Source organism: Zonotrichia leucophrys, chromosome 3 (genome assembly GCF_028769735.1).
Source record: "Zonotrichia leucophrys gambelii isolate GWCS_2022_RI chromosome 3, RI_Zleu_2.0, whole genome shotgun sequence".
Lineage (NCBI taxonomy): Eukaryota > Metazoa > Chordata > Aves > Passeriformes > Passerellidae > Zonotrichia > Zonotrichia leucophrys.
Window position 1 is genome coordinate 72,658,837 of NC_088172.1, and position 14,558 is coordinate 72,673,394.

Consider the following 14,558-nt stretch of genomic DNA (forward strand, 5'->3'; position numbering starts at 1 on the left):
TTCTCCAACATCACTGTTACTTGCAAAGCTATAGTTACTAGGATAGGCTTTCCAGTACAAGGCTGACAAGCAGCAAAATGATTACTCCTGCTGCTTCCCTCCTTCATCTCTTCTTTTTCTTCTTTTATTTTGTTTTGAGATTGAGCCTGAACTTTAAGAAATATGTCAAAGTCGGAGACTTTAAATAGAGTATCTGTGATGCAGAATAGACAGATGTTTTCTACAACATTCTAGAGCAAGAACGGTGATGTCAAATCACCTAAAGAAGAGGACAAAAACTCAGAAACTTGTATCTTTGGTTAATTAATCTAAATAAGTGTACTGCAAAATACTGCCTCACCACAGACTTTGCTTTGTTCTTGGTTGATAATAAAAGTAAATAAATTAAAACGCCTGAAGAGAGGGTTTTCATTTTAGCAAGTATTGTTGTTTTAGGCCTAAAAAAGATCATGAGAAGAACTTGTAAATTAATGAATTAAACCCCTTCGCATTTCTGTGGTCCCTGCTGTCACACCCTTTATGAGGAATACCGGCTCCGAGCTTCCATCAGCCGCGGGCGCTGCTCCCGGCGGGCTCCCAGCGGGAGAGCGCGGCCCGTCCTGATGGCAGCGCCCGCAGCTCCCACCGCTGCCCGGGGACCGAGGGATCACGAGCTGCCCCTCGGAACACAGAACCAGCTTTCAGGGCAGAGCCGCAGGCTCCGGCTTTTCCCACGGCGGCAATCACGAGTGCCTGCCCTCCCTGGCTGCCCGGCGGCCGGGGCAGGAGGGAGCGGAGGGGGCCGGGGCGCAGGCAGCCCCTGGCGCTGCTGACGGGCCGGGCTCTGGGGAACGCGGGCCGCCCGAGAGGCTGGCACGGCTGCGGCTCCTGCGGCCAGCGCCGCTCCTGCCGCTGCCTCCTCCCGCCGTGCCTCCCTCCCCCCTTGCCTCCTTCCCTCCCTCCCTCCCTCCCTCCCTCCCTCCGTGCCTCCTTCCCTCTGTACCTCCCTCCTTACCTCCCTCCCTCCCTCCGTGCCTCCTTCCCTCCGTACCTCCCTCCCTTTCTCCGTGCCTCCTTCCCTCAGCGCCGCCTCCGCCGGCACAGCCGCCGCTCTCTCCTTCGCTGCCCCGGCACTCGGCGAGGCGCAGGAAAGGGATGGCGAGGGTCGCCGCCCGGCTGCTCGGGGCGCTGTGCCTGGCCGCCTGCCTGCCCTCGGCGCTTGGCAGGGACGCCGGAGCGCAGTGGACCCAGGAGAAGGTGGGTCGCGTTCGCCTTTCCCGGCGCTTCTCGCCTCTCCCTTGGTGCGGGGGCAGCGCCTTCCCGGCGGGCAGGGGTGAGCGGCTGGGCGCGGGGACGGCCCCATCCCTCCTGCCCTGGCCTCCACCGTGAATCCGGGCTAGGCTCACCCTTGGCGCGGTCCCGCAGGTGAGGGTGGGTGCCATGGCTTCCCTCCTAAGCCTTGTGAACAGATCTTCCTCACGCGTTCGGCTTTGCCATCTCGCACCGCCCGGGACCGGGCAGCAAGAGCCATAAGCTTTGTCACGGTCTGAAATGTTACTGAATTTAAGGGGAAACCCAAACAGGGAAAGACGGATCAAAATCTGAAATTGTATTCCTTATAACATTCTACTATACTCCAACTTTCATTGTGACCATGGTGAGTCAGAGGACAGTGACTTAGTTTGAGAAGACAGATAGCTCTGTCAGCAGCAATGCACATGTATCTAGGAAAAACAAGTAGGCATGGTGCTGATAGCCGGTACAAAATTGTTTTGAAAAGATATAACACTCTAATATGTTGTAGACTCGTACCATATTGTGTCTAATTTAGACTGCTGTGTGAACTAGTGAAAAAAGGAATTTTGAGATAAGGTTTAACTAAACAGTGGTAAGCTTTAAACCACAGATTTCTCAATGTAGCAGGTCTCAGTGTTTCATTATGAAACATTAACGTAGTTTTCTTCATAAAGAATTAAACCACGTGAAACGTAGGAAAGCTTAAAACTGCAAACCACATTCAACTAAACACTTCAGGAATTTCCAAACAGAAAATATACTTTTAGGGCCATTCCCCAAGTGTTTGTAGAAGAGCTGAAGTCAAAGTTCAGCAAGAAGCAACTGAATTCCACAAGACAAGCTGGTAAAATGAGGCTTCCCTCACACCCTTCCATGCTTTCCCTTAGTGACTCCCTTTCTCCTTGTTTTAACTCACCCCCTCATTCAAGGAAATGTTGGCTTGTTTCTTTGTTTGATAATGAGGTACTGTTTCATTCTGTTCTATTAATTGTACCTTACACTACATACATATATATGTGTATAGCTCATATAGTATATATATAGCTCATGTATAGACTGTATATCTGTAATTATGCACAATACATGTAAATGTACATATATAGTATATCCATGCAGGGGTAAATCTTTAGTCACGCTGGTCAATGAACAATCACACAGCCCCAGTGCTCCTTTTTGCAGCCCCCTTGAGCCCCAGCCCCTCACTCTTTAGCTGGCTCCATTCTGACCAGCCAGTCTCCCCAGCAGTGCTGTCAGTAGTGCCACAGAACCATCACACCTCAGCTCCTCCGCCTGCGCACACACTAAGCAAGAACAACCTCCTCTTTCTCATCAAATTCTTGTCCTTCAACAACTTTTGTTCTTTCTCCCTGGAGGGACATGTGAGCCAGAAATTCAAAGTCCTGCAGGTAAGCCTGGGCTACTTGTAGAACTCGAAGTTTTGCAGTTTTGTACAGCTTAGTAGAACAGGATTAGTGACAACCCTGTCATGAAGATACTGTTCTGCCTCCCTGTTGTGGCTAAGTAGGGATTGACCAACACTGTAAAGAATGAGTCACTTACAAATCTTATTTTGCTTCTCTTTTATTTCATAACCACTTTTGTAACTCCTCTCACTTCCCAAATTTGATATCTCCATCATTAGAAATGGAAATTGATTCCTCTCCTCTGAAGTACTTTCATGCATTTGTACTTTAATAATGTTTCTTTGCCAAGTGATTTGATGACCCCAATTACCAGGCATGCTCTTCGCTTGTTCAACTGCAGATTTTCTGAACTTCCTTAATTAAATTGTCCTCCTACACTCTTCCAAAGTACATAGCTTTTGTTTTTCACTCTCCCCTTACAGCCTGCTCCTCCTAAACTGAACAGCTCCCTGTCATTTTCTCTTCTCTGTGCCTCTTCTACACTGGTTTAAGTTCCACCTTATTATACTTCTAGTATTTCAAAAGACTGTTTTACAACTTCCATGGTATAATTTCCAAACTTTCAAAAGTTCATCTTCATATCAGATGAAATGCTATAATTTTTCTTTTTTCTTTGATCTATGTCTAAATTTGCTAGCCATAAAAATGTTAACTGCCCATTTTAAATTTTGGTGTCCTTACAGTCTTAAAACTCAGCTTTAAACATGTATTAAAATTGGCACAACTAGATTCAGTGTCTTTGTGTCAGCCCTCTGCTTAATTTCACTGCTAAACCTAAGTAGAACCAGAGGAAAGATTCACACAGAGATAAATAGCTAGGAAACAAGAGAAGGGTAGAATTAAATGTTTGTAGTGGAGTCTAAAAAATACTTGTGTTCATACTTGCTTGTACAAACACAAAGGAAGTAGAAAAAAGTCAAATAGTGAGGCAACCCCTGTTTTTCAACAATATTCATCACCTAGGGTAATAAGGTAATTGGTAATGAGATACCTGACTTTCGAGGTCAGTTCACATTCTGGCCAGGTAATGGGTTTTAGGTGTTGTGTCAGACACATGTGAAATGACACACACGAGTAGAAAAGGAGTGAATTATTCCTTGCTAACACATACAATGATAGGGTTAGACTACAGATATGGATGAAAATGTCATTTTGATGCTGGAGCAGCCCAAAAGCAAGTCAGCTGTTTAACAGTTTGAAGAAAGAAAAAGAATAAAATAAAAAATACCATTGTCCTACAGTATAAACTGATGTGCTCATGTTCCATTTTCGTTCCTTTTGCTCATCTTAGAAAGGATGACACAGACAAGGTACACTGAAGGACAGCAAATCATGTAAGGCAGTTCTGATCAAAGAAGAAATAAACAAAGCAGTATTTTTCATTAGGAGAAAGACAGGAGTAGAGCGAAGACCCTGTGATATAAATGAGGAATGGAATGATAGTGCCTGAAACAGGAATCTGTAAAAATAGTAGTGGCACAGGAAGTTTCTGAGGAGACAACTGCTAGAGATTGGATAGGTTCAAACCTGGTGTCTAAAGGGGCATTTGAGATGTCCTTGGGAATCCCACCTGGCATTCAGCTACCACTGCAGAGCTCTTTGGAGCTCTTGCACATCTAAGATGTGCCTTTGCCAGCTACATAAGGATGTCTCAAGCATTTTGGGTCACCTGATACAGCCCCAAAGGCCTGCGCTTGGGCAACAGAAAGGAAGTCACCTGGGAGGTAGGTCACATCCTAGGGGCTGCCACAGGAGACGAGCTGTCGGGTCTGAGGTTAACCCATGTGTCACCGAGCTGACAAATGCCCCAGCTAGCCCCAGAGGAGCCACAGCATTCTGTGCAGTCACACTCATTCCGCCGCTGTGGGCAGAGACCACAATGACACAGCCAGCTCCCTCTGGGCGTGACTTACCTTAGGCATTTCTTCACAGCACACAGCATAAAGCTAAATACTACTGCTGGAAACAAAGCTTCTGGTGTTTGTCTCAATAGAAACCTCGGCTGAAGGTGGCGTGGTTTCAGACATGACATGTATAATTTAGATATTAGGAAACAGAGAACCCATTCATCGGTTCAGGTTTTACAGCTAGCTGGTAGGTAAAACTTTCTCCCATACTTTAAATACTAGCAAGTTTTGTATGGAAATGAAAGACAGAGAAGCCAATCATTTCTGAGTAAAAAGGGGTTTTTTAATTGCATTTTGTTGGGAATAAATCAAAGTAACACTATATGCCATTTTTATCGTAATTATGAAGAAAACTGGTTTAAAAAATCTAGTAATAGTTACAGCACTCTTCTTCTCACTACCTTCTGCAGTATTCTCACCAACCAAGAATTTTAAGTTCTGATGCTATTCAAAAAGTTGTGGCCAACACAGATATTTCTGAAATGTGGGAGAATGATTTGCGCCCTATCCTGATAGAAAGATACCCGGGATCACAAGGAAGTTACATCGTGCGACAGGTAAGACAACGCTTCCTGACAATCTCTAACATCTTTACTATATATTATTATTGTAATTATTTATATTCTGGTAACATCTTTGGTGATCCCACCCAAAGAGACAGTGCCACAGAAATTCCTTTAATTCAGTAGGATGAACTCTATCATTGTTCAAGTCTAGACCGCATAGTGCCAACATGACACAGCTTGCACATCAGCTGACATTATTTCCCAGGGCTGCATAGCATGATGGAAAATAAGTCTTTTTTTTTTTTAATCATGTTTTAAATTAACAAGTTTGCCCCAGGTTTGGTACCCAAAGTACAACACAGTGGTTGTCCTTTCCCTCACATGAGCAGGTTTTTGGTCACTGGTTCAAACCCGAGACCACGCATGGGATGAAATAAATGACACTTTTTCTGGAGAGGCCCTGTCCTGTGCTGTTGCAGTGCCCTGGAGTGTTGCCTCAGATGGGTGTATCAACACAAAAGGGGATCAGAGGGGCCCAAAGGGGCAGGCAGATGAAATGGTCAGCACAACAAAGTGCAGCCAGCCCTGGTCCATGAACCACAGCAGCTCCACTGGCCCAAGCACAGCAGTGTCCTGGTGCTGGGCCAACAAACCAGGCTGCAGCTGGCCCCAAGGCAGTAAAGACTCCAGCACGTTGCCTTTGAGCCACAAGAAGTTATCACACAATGGGGTTGCTGCTCTGCCAGCCCCTCTGCTCTGCACTCACAGCGTGGGCAAATTCAGGACAGCGTCCATGCTGGCTCTGGACCCCATCAGCCAAGCAGGAGAAGACAATGGTACAGCTGAGTTTACTAAAGACATTCACAGCATCCACGAGCCTTCATCTGCCCTTTGGGCACTGACTCAACAGCTCTAAGACAGCCCCAGCTACAATAAATTTATTTGCTATTCAGGAATTGGTAGATTGGAAAAATGCAGCCTTTTTATGCATTGTGTGTGTGTGTGTGTGTGTGTGTGTGTGCACATCTCTGTAGATTTAGCTTTGTGGTTTCTTTAGCAGTACTCTGGAAGGCAGCCAAGTGAAAGGGGGAAAAGGAAGAAAAGCAAAAAAACAGCTGAGCCTAGGCTAGAAAACCACAGATTATGTTCAAAATAGAATGCATCATCCTGTTACAAGGTAACAGCATGTATTAAATTAAAAAAAAAAAATTAAGAGTCCTCTATTGTCAAAACACAGCAATGGAGTTTGAAATGGATTATACTTCTTTGTTGACACAAAATCATCAGACTAGGGAAAAAGGCTACTGGGAACTCCATCCAGGCTTATATAGTGCCCTCAATCCTTAACAGACATCCTTCACTCTGCCTACTGATAGCTGATAGACCATACCATATTGTAAAAGCTTTCAGTGGGTGACCACAAACAAAATGGAAGTTTGTTCTAGCACTAAAATCTATGGCAATATTGTTGTTTTTTATCATTCCTACTGACTCCCCTAAGAGCAGAACAAGTCTTCAAAGTCTATTTTCCCCTTAGAGGCTTTTCCTAATGTTTACTTAAAGAGAGAGGAATCTGCCTTGAAGAAGCTCTCTAGGGACCCACAAAAATAAGTTGCTCAACAGAGAAGCAGAGATGTCCCTCTATTATGAGTTAGCCAGAACTCTGGTTGAAGTATAGCTGGGGTTGTTAGAGGTATTCTCTTCAGGCAGAAAGATAGCTAAAATTAATGATATGCCTTATAGATTGTCTCAATTCTTATTTTTATATGAGCTACACTTATAGAATTTCATTTTTGAAACGCTCTTCTGAAATGTTCATTCTTTCTTTAATTAAAATAATCTACCTATCTGTTATGGCCTTGTAAACAATTTATGTCACTTGAAAGGCAGATTTTTCACAGAAGCTTAGAAGTCCAGCCACCTCACACCAACCAACCAACCCAAACAGCTTTTGGGGTTTTTTTCTCCTTATACTTCTGTGGCATCTTTGTGTGGTAATTGTCTAAACAGCCACAACAAGGTCTCCGCAGCCAATTCTGACTTCTAATTTAAGGGCACATCTGAGTTAAGCTTTGAAGATGTTAACATTAAATCTGCTCTAGTTACACCTGAAAAAGACACTGGCCTGAAAACTTTAGAGATCAAGATCTTAATGTGTCGTAATAACCAGCAATAATTCAAAACATCTTCACACTCACAAAAAGAAAGGTCAGAGGGAAGAAATAAAAAGCAAATGAGGCAGTCAGAGGCTCAGGTAGCAAAGTTATACAGTGATATTACATTTTTTGCTATAAAGTTTATCCTTTAAAACACCATGAACTTACAGAAATAAGCTTAGGAGCCACTATTAATTAGCTAATAACAATTTGTCTGCAACATCTTTCTGAAGCAAGAAATATTAACCTGATTGTTTTTTATAATTGCAGCATATCAAGAACCGTCTTCAAGCATTAAAGGCTAGTTGGGAAATTGAAGAAGATACATTTCAGAGATACACACCATATGGCTATAAAACATTTTCAAATGTTATTGGCACTCTGGAGCCCTCTGCAAAACGCCATCTCGTGCTTGCTTGCCACTACGACTCAAAATTCTTTGGACAACAGTGGCAGGGCAGAGTGTTTGTGGGAGCCACTGATTCAGCTGTGCCTTGTGCCATGATGTTGGAGCTGGCACGGGCCCTGGATAACGAGCTGCAGTTAATCAAGGTAGTTCTTTTGTTTCATTTTCATTTGCCTTGCCAACAGCAACAGGCCTCAGGGCATTTCCACATTCTTTTCCATAGCCTGCATGCTGGGTTCTCTGATTGCTGTGCTTGTAATAAATCTCCCATTGACTCCAAGAACAAACAGAGATCAGTATCTACTACTCTAAATTATATTGTCACATTAAAATTTCTTATTAAAAGGGTGGATAACTTATTAAAAGTTATCTGTATAAACATATACCATTTAAAAAGAACAAATGATACATGAATAATAGATGTTTCGCAGACTTGGAAAGGTATAATGCTACTTTCTATCTAAAAGGCACAGAACTTGACTCAGAAGTTCCTATCACATCCAGTAACATCTAGGGCCATTGAAAAGCTTTGCTGCATTCTGAATCCTGCAGAAGTATCTCAGTTGTATTCTGCTTTGAGACACAAATGAACTAATTGTTCTGCAGAAGAGTCACACTCAGGTCCCCCCATCCCACAAAGATTTTCTTCTTAAATTTTTTTTTACAAATTTGAATGGTTTATTTATGAAAGAAGTATAATGTCATCAGTCTGTGTTACCTATGCTATGAAAATCTGTTTCAAAGGGCTGCAATTGCTAAGCACAAAAATCTGTTGAGCCTACAAACTCTTAAAGCTTGTAGGATTACAAATTTGTAGGATTATGGATTCACGAGTGCCATCTACTGGTTCAGTATTCAGTATTTACAGAAAAACAATTCTCATAAGTTTGCAGAGGTGTTACAGGAAAAGGTCTCTCCAATGTGAGAGACACTCTACAAAGTGTCAGGAGTACACTCAGCTCAGGTTTTAGAATTACTTGTCGACAGGAGTTTCCAGAAACTGATTTGGTGCCTTCTGATATGTGAATATTTAAGAATGAGAAGATTAAGAATATGCCAATATTTTTAATCACAAAACAAAACAAAAAAAAAGTCCTGTAATATATAGGCTTTGATTTATAATAAATTTGCCTGGTGAGTATTTATGAAACAACTTGCACACTTACTTTAAAGACTGATACTTTTCACTATGAATACACTGGTTTGCAGTGAAAATTATTTTTTATCATCTAAGATGACAGCATTTGACAAAAAGGCAACTAATGACTTTTCACAGGCTATCACTTGTACAGTCTGTTAACAAAATATACTTTGGGATCCATCTGCTTAATACATTAGTGATGATGGTTTTGCTCTGCTTATGGTAGCACAACAGACTTTGCTATGTTTTCAGCCAAATCTATTTATACTTTGACTTGAGGTTGTGATTTTTATCTTGATGCTTCTCCAGTTATAACTTACTTCTCCAGAGTTAAAATTATTGGGCAAAGACTCTCTTCATTATTAAAATGTGTTAAGCAGTAATGGTAATAATAACACAAGTACTACTTTCTAAAACTCAAATAGCACTGATACAGTTTCCTGCAGAATGCAAAATGACTGCTGCCCACAGAGCTCTGTCATGTGCAAAGGACAAAAGGCAGCAAGCCATTGCCATTAGAGAAATCAATATACCACTGTGAGCACAATCAATACCATCTTGCCTGCATGACTGACATTTTATAGAAGCTTCTGTTCAGATTGCATCAGCTCCAGCTATTTGGGAGTTGTAGCCCATACAGGACATGACTGCTGCCAGTGACCCCACCTTTTCAACCACATCATGCAATTTTACTTCAAGCAGTGTTAATTCATAGAGGGCTTAAAATATTTATAGCGACTGTCAAGACTACAATTCTCAAACTGTTCATTTATTGGAACCAGACTGGGATTTTCTGGGCTATGGATTATTAGGAAATTCTGACAATTCAAATGAGGCTTCAGATAGTAGACTCCCTCTACACTAGGAAGAAATTTCATACAAATGTCTTTTTTGTGACATTAAACACATTTATCATATATATTCTCAGGTTTGAGTGCTGTTATATTTTGGTTATTGAAAGGAAAAGACATATCTGACATATCCACTCTCTTTGCTCTGGTTTAGCACAAAATTACCTCAGTGACTGCAAATTCCCCTGAATAAAAAGAAGGGGCTGAAAGAACCATCAACTTGTCAAATACATAATTCACCTCCACTGATGCACAGCTGTAGCAATTACATTAATCCTTGTGATGCAATCAAATAATGATATTTGCACTCCCATCAGGGGTTGTTACTGACATGTCCCCTCATTATTTGAGATAATGTTGCTGCTACCTGGTTTTGCAGGTCTCAATGCTCAGGTCACGTCCTCCTAAGTCAGAAATGAAACTTTTATTCAGAACCAAAATTATATGAGACTGGAGAATGTGTCACTGTGTTAGATAAATAACAATTATCTTGACTGATGACTACCACTATTACACCATAATAACATCCAAAGGAAGGTCTGCATAGGGAACCTTGAAAATACACCCTTATCTGTGTTACTGACATGACTACAGTATTTGCCCTTTATTTAATGTTCTGGCCAGAATCACTTAGTTTTACTTTTAACTTCCTCCAACAGGCCAGCTCAACATCAAGACCAGACCTTTCCCTTCAGCTGATCTTTTTTGATGGTGAAGAAGCCTTTGTTCGGTGGTCCCCTTCCGACTCCCTCTATGGATCTCAACACTTAGCTCAAAAAATGGCATCGACTCCACACCCACCTGGTTCAACAACCACAAACCAGCTGCAGGGCATAGTGAGTGGCTCTTCCCTTCCTAAGGACTTTCCTCCTTAGGGAACAATAGTAAATGGCATTTGTAAAAATATTTAATTAATAGGTAACTGGCCAAATTCCCAAGAAAATCACAACCCCACTGAAGTTAAAGGAAGAAGCAGGATTCTGGAAACATTATGAAATATGTTAGAGAATTGGGAAGAGCTTTTCATGGGATTAGACCTGCTGCATGCAAGTATGAGGAGGAGCCATAGAAATATCAAAATACACAGTTTATTAGAATATAAACTAGGATACCCACCTTCTTCAGGAAAAGATAATTCAAAGTGATAAGGAAAGAGCACAAACAGCATTGGCCTATGAACAAATCTCCCCTAGCTCAGTACTAAGCTACAGCAACCTCTGTATCCCTCTGATTCCTACTAACATTCTGGTGTCTGTTCCCTTCTACTTTCCCTGTTTACTGCTGAGGCACTTCTGTCATTGCTTCTTGTGACTCATAAAATGTCTTTCCCTTGACAGACTTTGTTGTTCTCAGGGGAAAAAGCAATTTCCTCTTCTTTCTCCCCACCTACCGCTGTTTTAAAGAGATATAACACACAAATTGCAGGCTAGGCTATGCAGCCTGCTTCAGCTCGAGGAACAGAGGAATAGCCTAGCCTTGCCCTCCTCGGGAAGACAGCAAAATGTATCAGATTGGAATCAGGTTCTGCTAGTGAATTCTCCTCAGCACCACACTAGAAAGGCAGATCTTTGGCCGGGGTTGCAAAGACCTGCTCATGAGCTATACAGGAAACCAAGAGTTTCATTGCTGCTGCTGATGTTACAGGAAAGAGTTCTGCACTAAAGATTCTTTCTTGTCTAGGACCTGTTTGTACTACTGGATTTAATTGGTGCACGAAACCCAGTCTTTCCCAATTATTTTCCAAACACTCTTCGATGGTTTCAGAGGCTTCAAGCAATTGGTAAGCACAAGGATATGGGTTTTGGATGAATTTCAAAACCTAGTGAGTAGTTTTTAAATATATTAAGCTCTGTAAATCTGTAAAAGATTTTTAGATTAATTTTCTGGTTTACAGTAAGAATCTTTGAAAATATAAATGTGAAATGTTAAACCTGTATGAAGATTTTGATACTTAGTTAATGAAACATCTGAGAAAGACTCTCAGACATTTGAAAGCAACAAAACAGATTATATTGCTGATTGTCACTCTGTGACACTTGGCAACTGCTTCACTTCTGTGTTTTTGTTCTCACTTCTGTAAAATTATGGTAACAGCACCAGTTCTGAGGTCTTCCAAATATTAAACAAATGCAAAAGACAGTCACTACTGTGCCATGGAAAAAGCTTCCATGTGTGAGGAAAAATAATTCAAACATGCTAACATTCCTCATTGTTCAAAAATTGTAATAATCACTTTCATTGTGCATTACAGAGCAAAAGCTACACAACATGAATCTGCTGAAGAATCACCCTGTTCCAAGTCAGTATTTCCGCAGTAATTTACATCGAGGCTTGGTTGAAGATGATCATGTTCCATTTTTGTTAAGAGGTACCGGAAATTCTTATAATTTGTATATATTCAGTAAGAAATGCTTAATTTAATAAATGATCAAATGCATATGCTCCTGTTTTTCAAGCTTATTTGTCCCAACTTGAGGCTTCTGAATCCAGCTTTAGAGCTTTGATGTATTACCTAATGAAAAAAATTGATTCCTTAGTGGTATGCAGCTGAAAAATCAGAGAGGAAAAGAAGTGAAACAAGAAAGAGGCTGAGAAAAAAAATGCTCCTCCCTAAAACAAATTGGGAAGCAGAAGACTGATTTCATTCCTCTTTTACCTACAAGCTGCAGTACATATAGGTGGCTTAATGTGTGTGTATGTATATATATATATATACACACACATACATGCAGTGATACAGTTCCTTTATCTGAGGGCAACACTGTCTCTATTTTACAGAGTAAAAATAAGAAACCCTATTTTACCATTTATGTAGAGAACTAGAAAAATGCTTCAAAAATATTCAGTCTTAACAGTATCACAAAAACATGGTAATCAGTTTTCATTTTGAGGAGCTGCAGTGATTTCTCTGTCCTGCTGTAGCTCCTAAACACAAAACCTAAAGAATCTTGGAAAAAAAAAAACCAAAACCCCCAATAAGTAGCTACAGATTATTTTAAAAAGAAAAAAGTAAGAGGAGGGAAAAGTACTCAAAGGAAAGGAAGGTGGCAGCTTTACACAATACACTCTTTAATGATGCGATGCAGTCACAAGCATCAAAACAAGAGAAGGAAAAAGGAAGCTGCAGGGACACACCCTATAAAGCAAGCTTATTGAATAGTTACCCGACTCTGTTGCTAAATGGTGAAGTATCTGTTGGATTAACAGAACTTCTAAAACATTTCTTCTCCAAATTCCACTTTCCTTTTTTTAGGGGTTCCAGTCCTGCATCTGATTCCATCCCCTTTTCCTGCAGTATGGCATACCATGAAGGACACAGAAGAAAACCTTGACAAAGCCACTATTGACAATCTCAACAAAATCCTGCAAGTGTTTGTACTGGAATATCTCAACCTCTGAAAGACAAAACATCAACAAATTGTACTCCATTCACACTACTGTTTGTCCACCTTTACACTTGCTATTTAATTGCATTGGAGAGTATCAAGGTGAAGAAAAATGTGATAGCTCTTGCTAGACTGATTATTGATTGAGCTGTTCATGGCCCATTGATCCAGCAGCCAAATAAGATACCATTAAATAAGACCTAGCTCAGCCTGGAAAGAATTTGATCTTTCCATGTTTTGTGTCTGAATAAAAAAAAGTCCAGAATCTTTCCAGATTGCTATCATTGTTTTTTGTCACGTATTGTGATCCCAGGAGGGAATGCCTCATGGCTTAATTGTATGATACATTTTTACAAGGTGGGACCAACTTTTACAGCGTTCAGCTACGGAAATTTACACCACGTTATCAAAAGAGGCAAAAATCACACCATAGCAGACTTCTACTTTGGGCTGAACAAAACCACCTTATGTTGAAATGAGTTGCTAGAACTCCTGACACACAGGTGCGATTTTTAATCCTCTCTGGTCCCTCTCCTCCTTCCCCTGCAAAGGTGGCTGCAAGGGTTTATCTCTGCAGACAGCTGACTCCCAGAAAACAGAACAATAACCCAAATTCAGCTTTGCCCTTATCATTTGTTGGATACTTGTTGATGGAGAAGGGTGGTGGGGCGTGATGCTACAGGAAGGTATGTGGGGGTTTCCCTGAGCTCTGACTGCGACACAGGAGATATAAACAAAAGATCAGGTGGTGTGTGGGAGCAATGACCCAGTACATACCATTCAGTCACGTGAGAATCATTCACAATTTGACCCAAAAAACCTCCAAACCACCACCCACCTGCTGTTTTTAATACAGACCACAACAAAAATACTCATATCAGGAAAGTGATCACTTTAGAAACTATAGTTTATCTAAATACAATTTTAAAGGCTAAGTGCTATCAAAAATAAAATGTTGTTAAAAGCAAGACAGCAGTTTAGGCACCAAAAAGATACAAATTTAACAACCCTGTGCTTTTACATTCCTTACTGGAATTATTCAATAGGTTTAGTGTAACACTGGCAAAAAGAAAGCCTGGAATGAGATCAGTGAAAGACAGAAGAACAATATTCAAATCTACTGACAGAATCATGGTTTCAACTGGTGAGAAAGGGATGAGAGCATTTTAAGGGGGGGAAAAAAAAATCAAGCTGATAGGAGATGAACTGAGGGAAAAAGTCAATATTTTACTGCTCCAAACTTCTTCCCTGCAAAGTTCTGCCCTGAGCAAAGAGAATTAAAAGGGAGGTAAGCAATGGAGTTTTAAGCATGTCAGATTTGACCTGTATTTTATCATTTTCCTAAAGCAAATATTTTGGAGCCTAAGACTATATTTATATCCATATTATAAAGCCATTACAGAAACAGGTATTTACAGCAGTGAAAATTTGTAAAATTTTTCTATTACAGGATAGCCTGAAAATTAAATCTGATCTGATTTTAAATTTAATTCTGATTTGGTAGCT

At 41.0% G+C, this 14,558-nt stretch overlaps 1 protein-coding gene across 1 annotated transcript; it reads left to right on the forward strand.

The window, feature by feature from the left end:
• The first annotated feature begins 969 nt into the window (after positions 1 to 969).
• Positions 970 to 13,331, forward strand: QPCT (glutaminyl-peptide cyclotransferase). The gene is made up of 7 exons (XM_064707011.1): positions 970 to 1,236; positions 5,017 to 5,163; positions 7,539 to 7,820; positions 10,326 to 10,502; positions 11,347 to 11,446; positions 11,918 to 12,034; positions 12,920 to 13,331. Exons 1-7 carry the CDS (start codon positions 1,135 to 1,137, stop codon positions 13,063 to 13,065), a joined length of 1,071 nt encoding a protein of 356 aa, XP_064563081.1. The 5' UTR covers positions 970 to 1,134; the 3' UTR covers positions 13,066 to 13,331.
• The last annotated feature ends 1,227 nt before the right edge of the window (positions 13,332 to 14,558 follow it).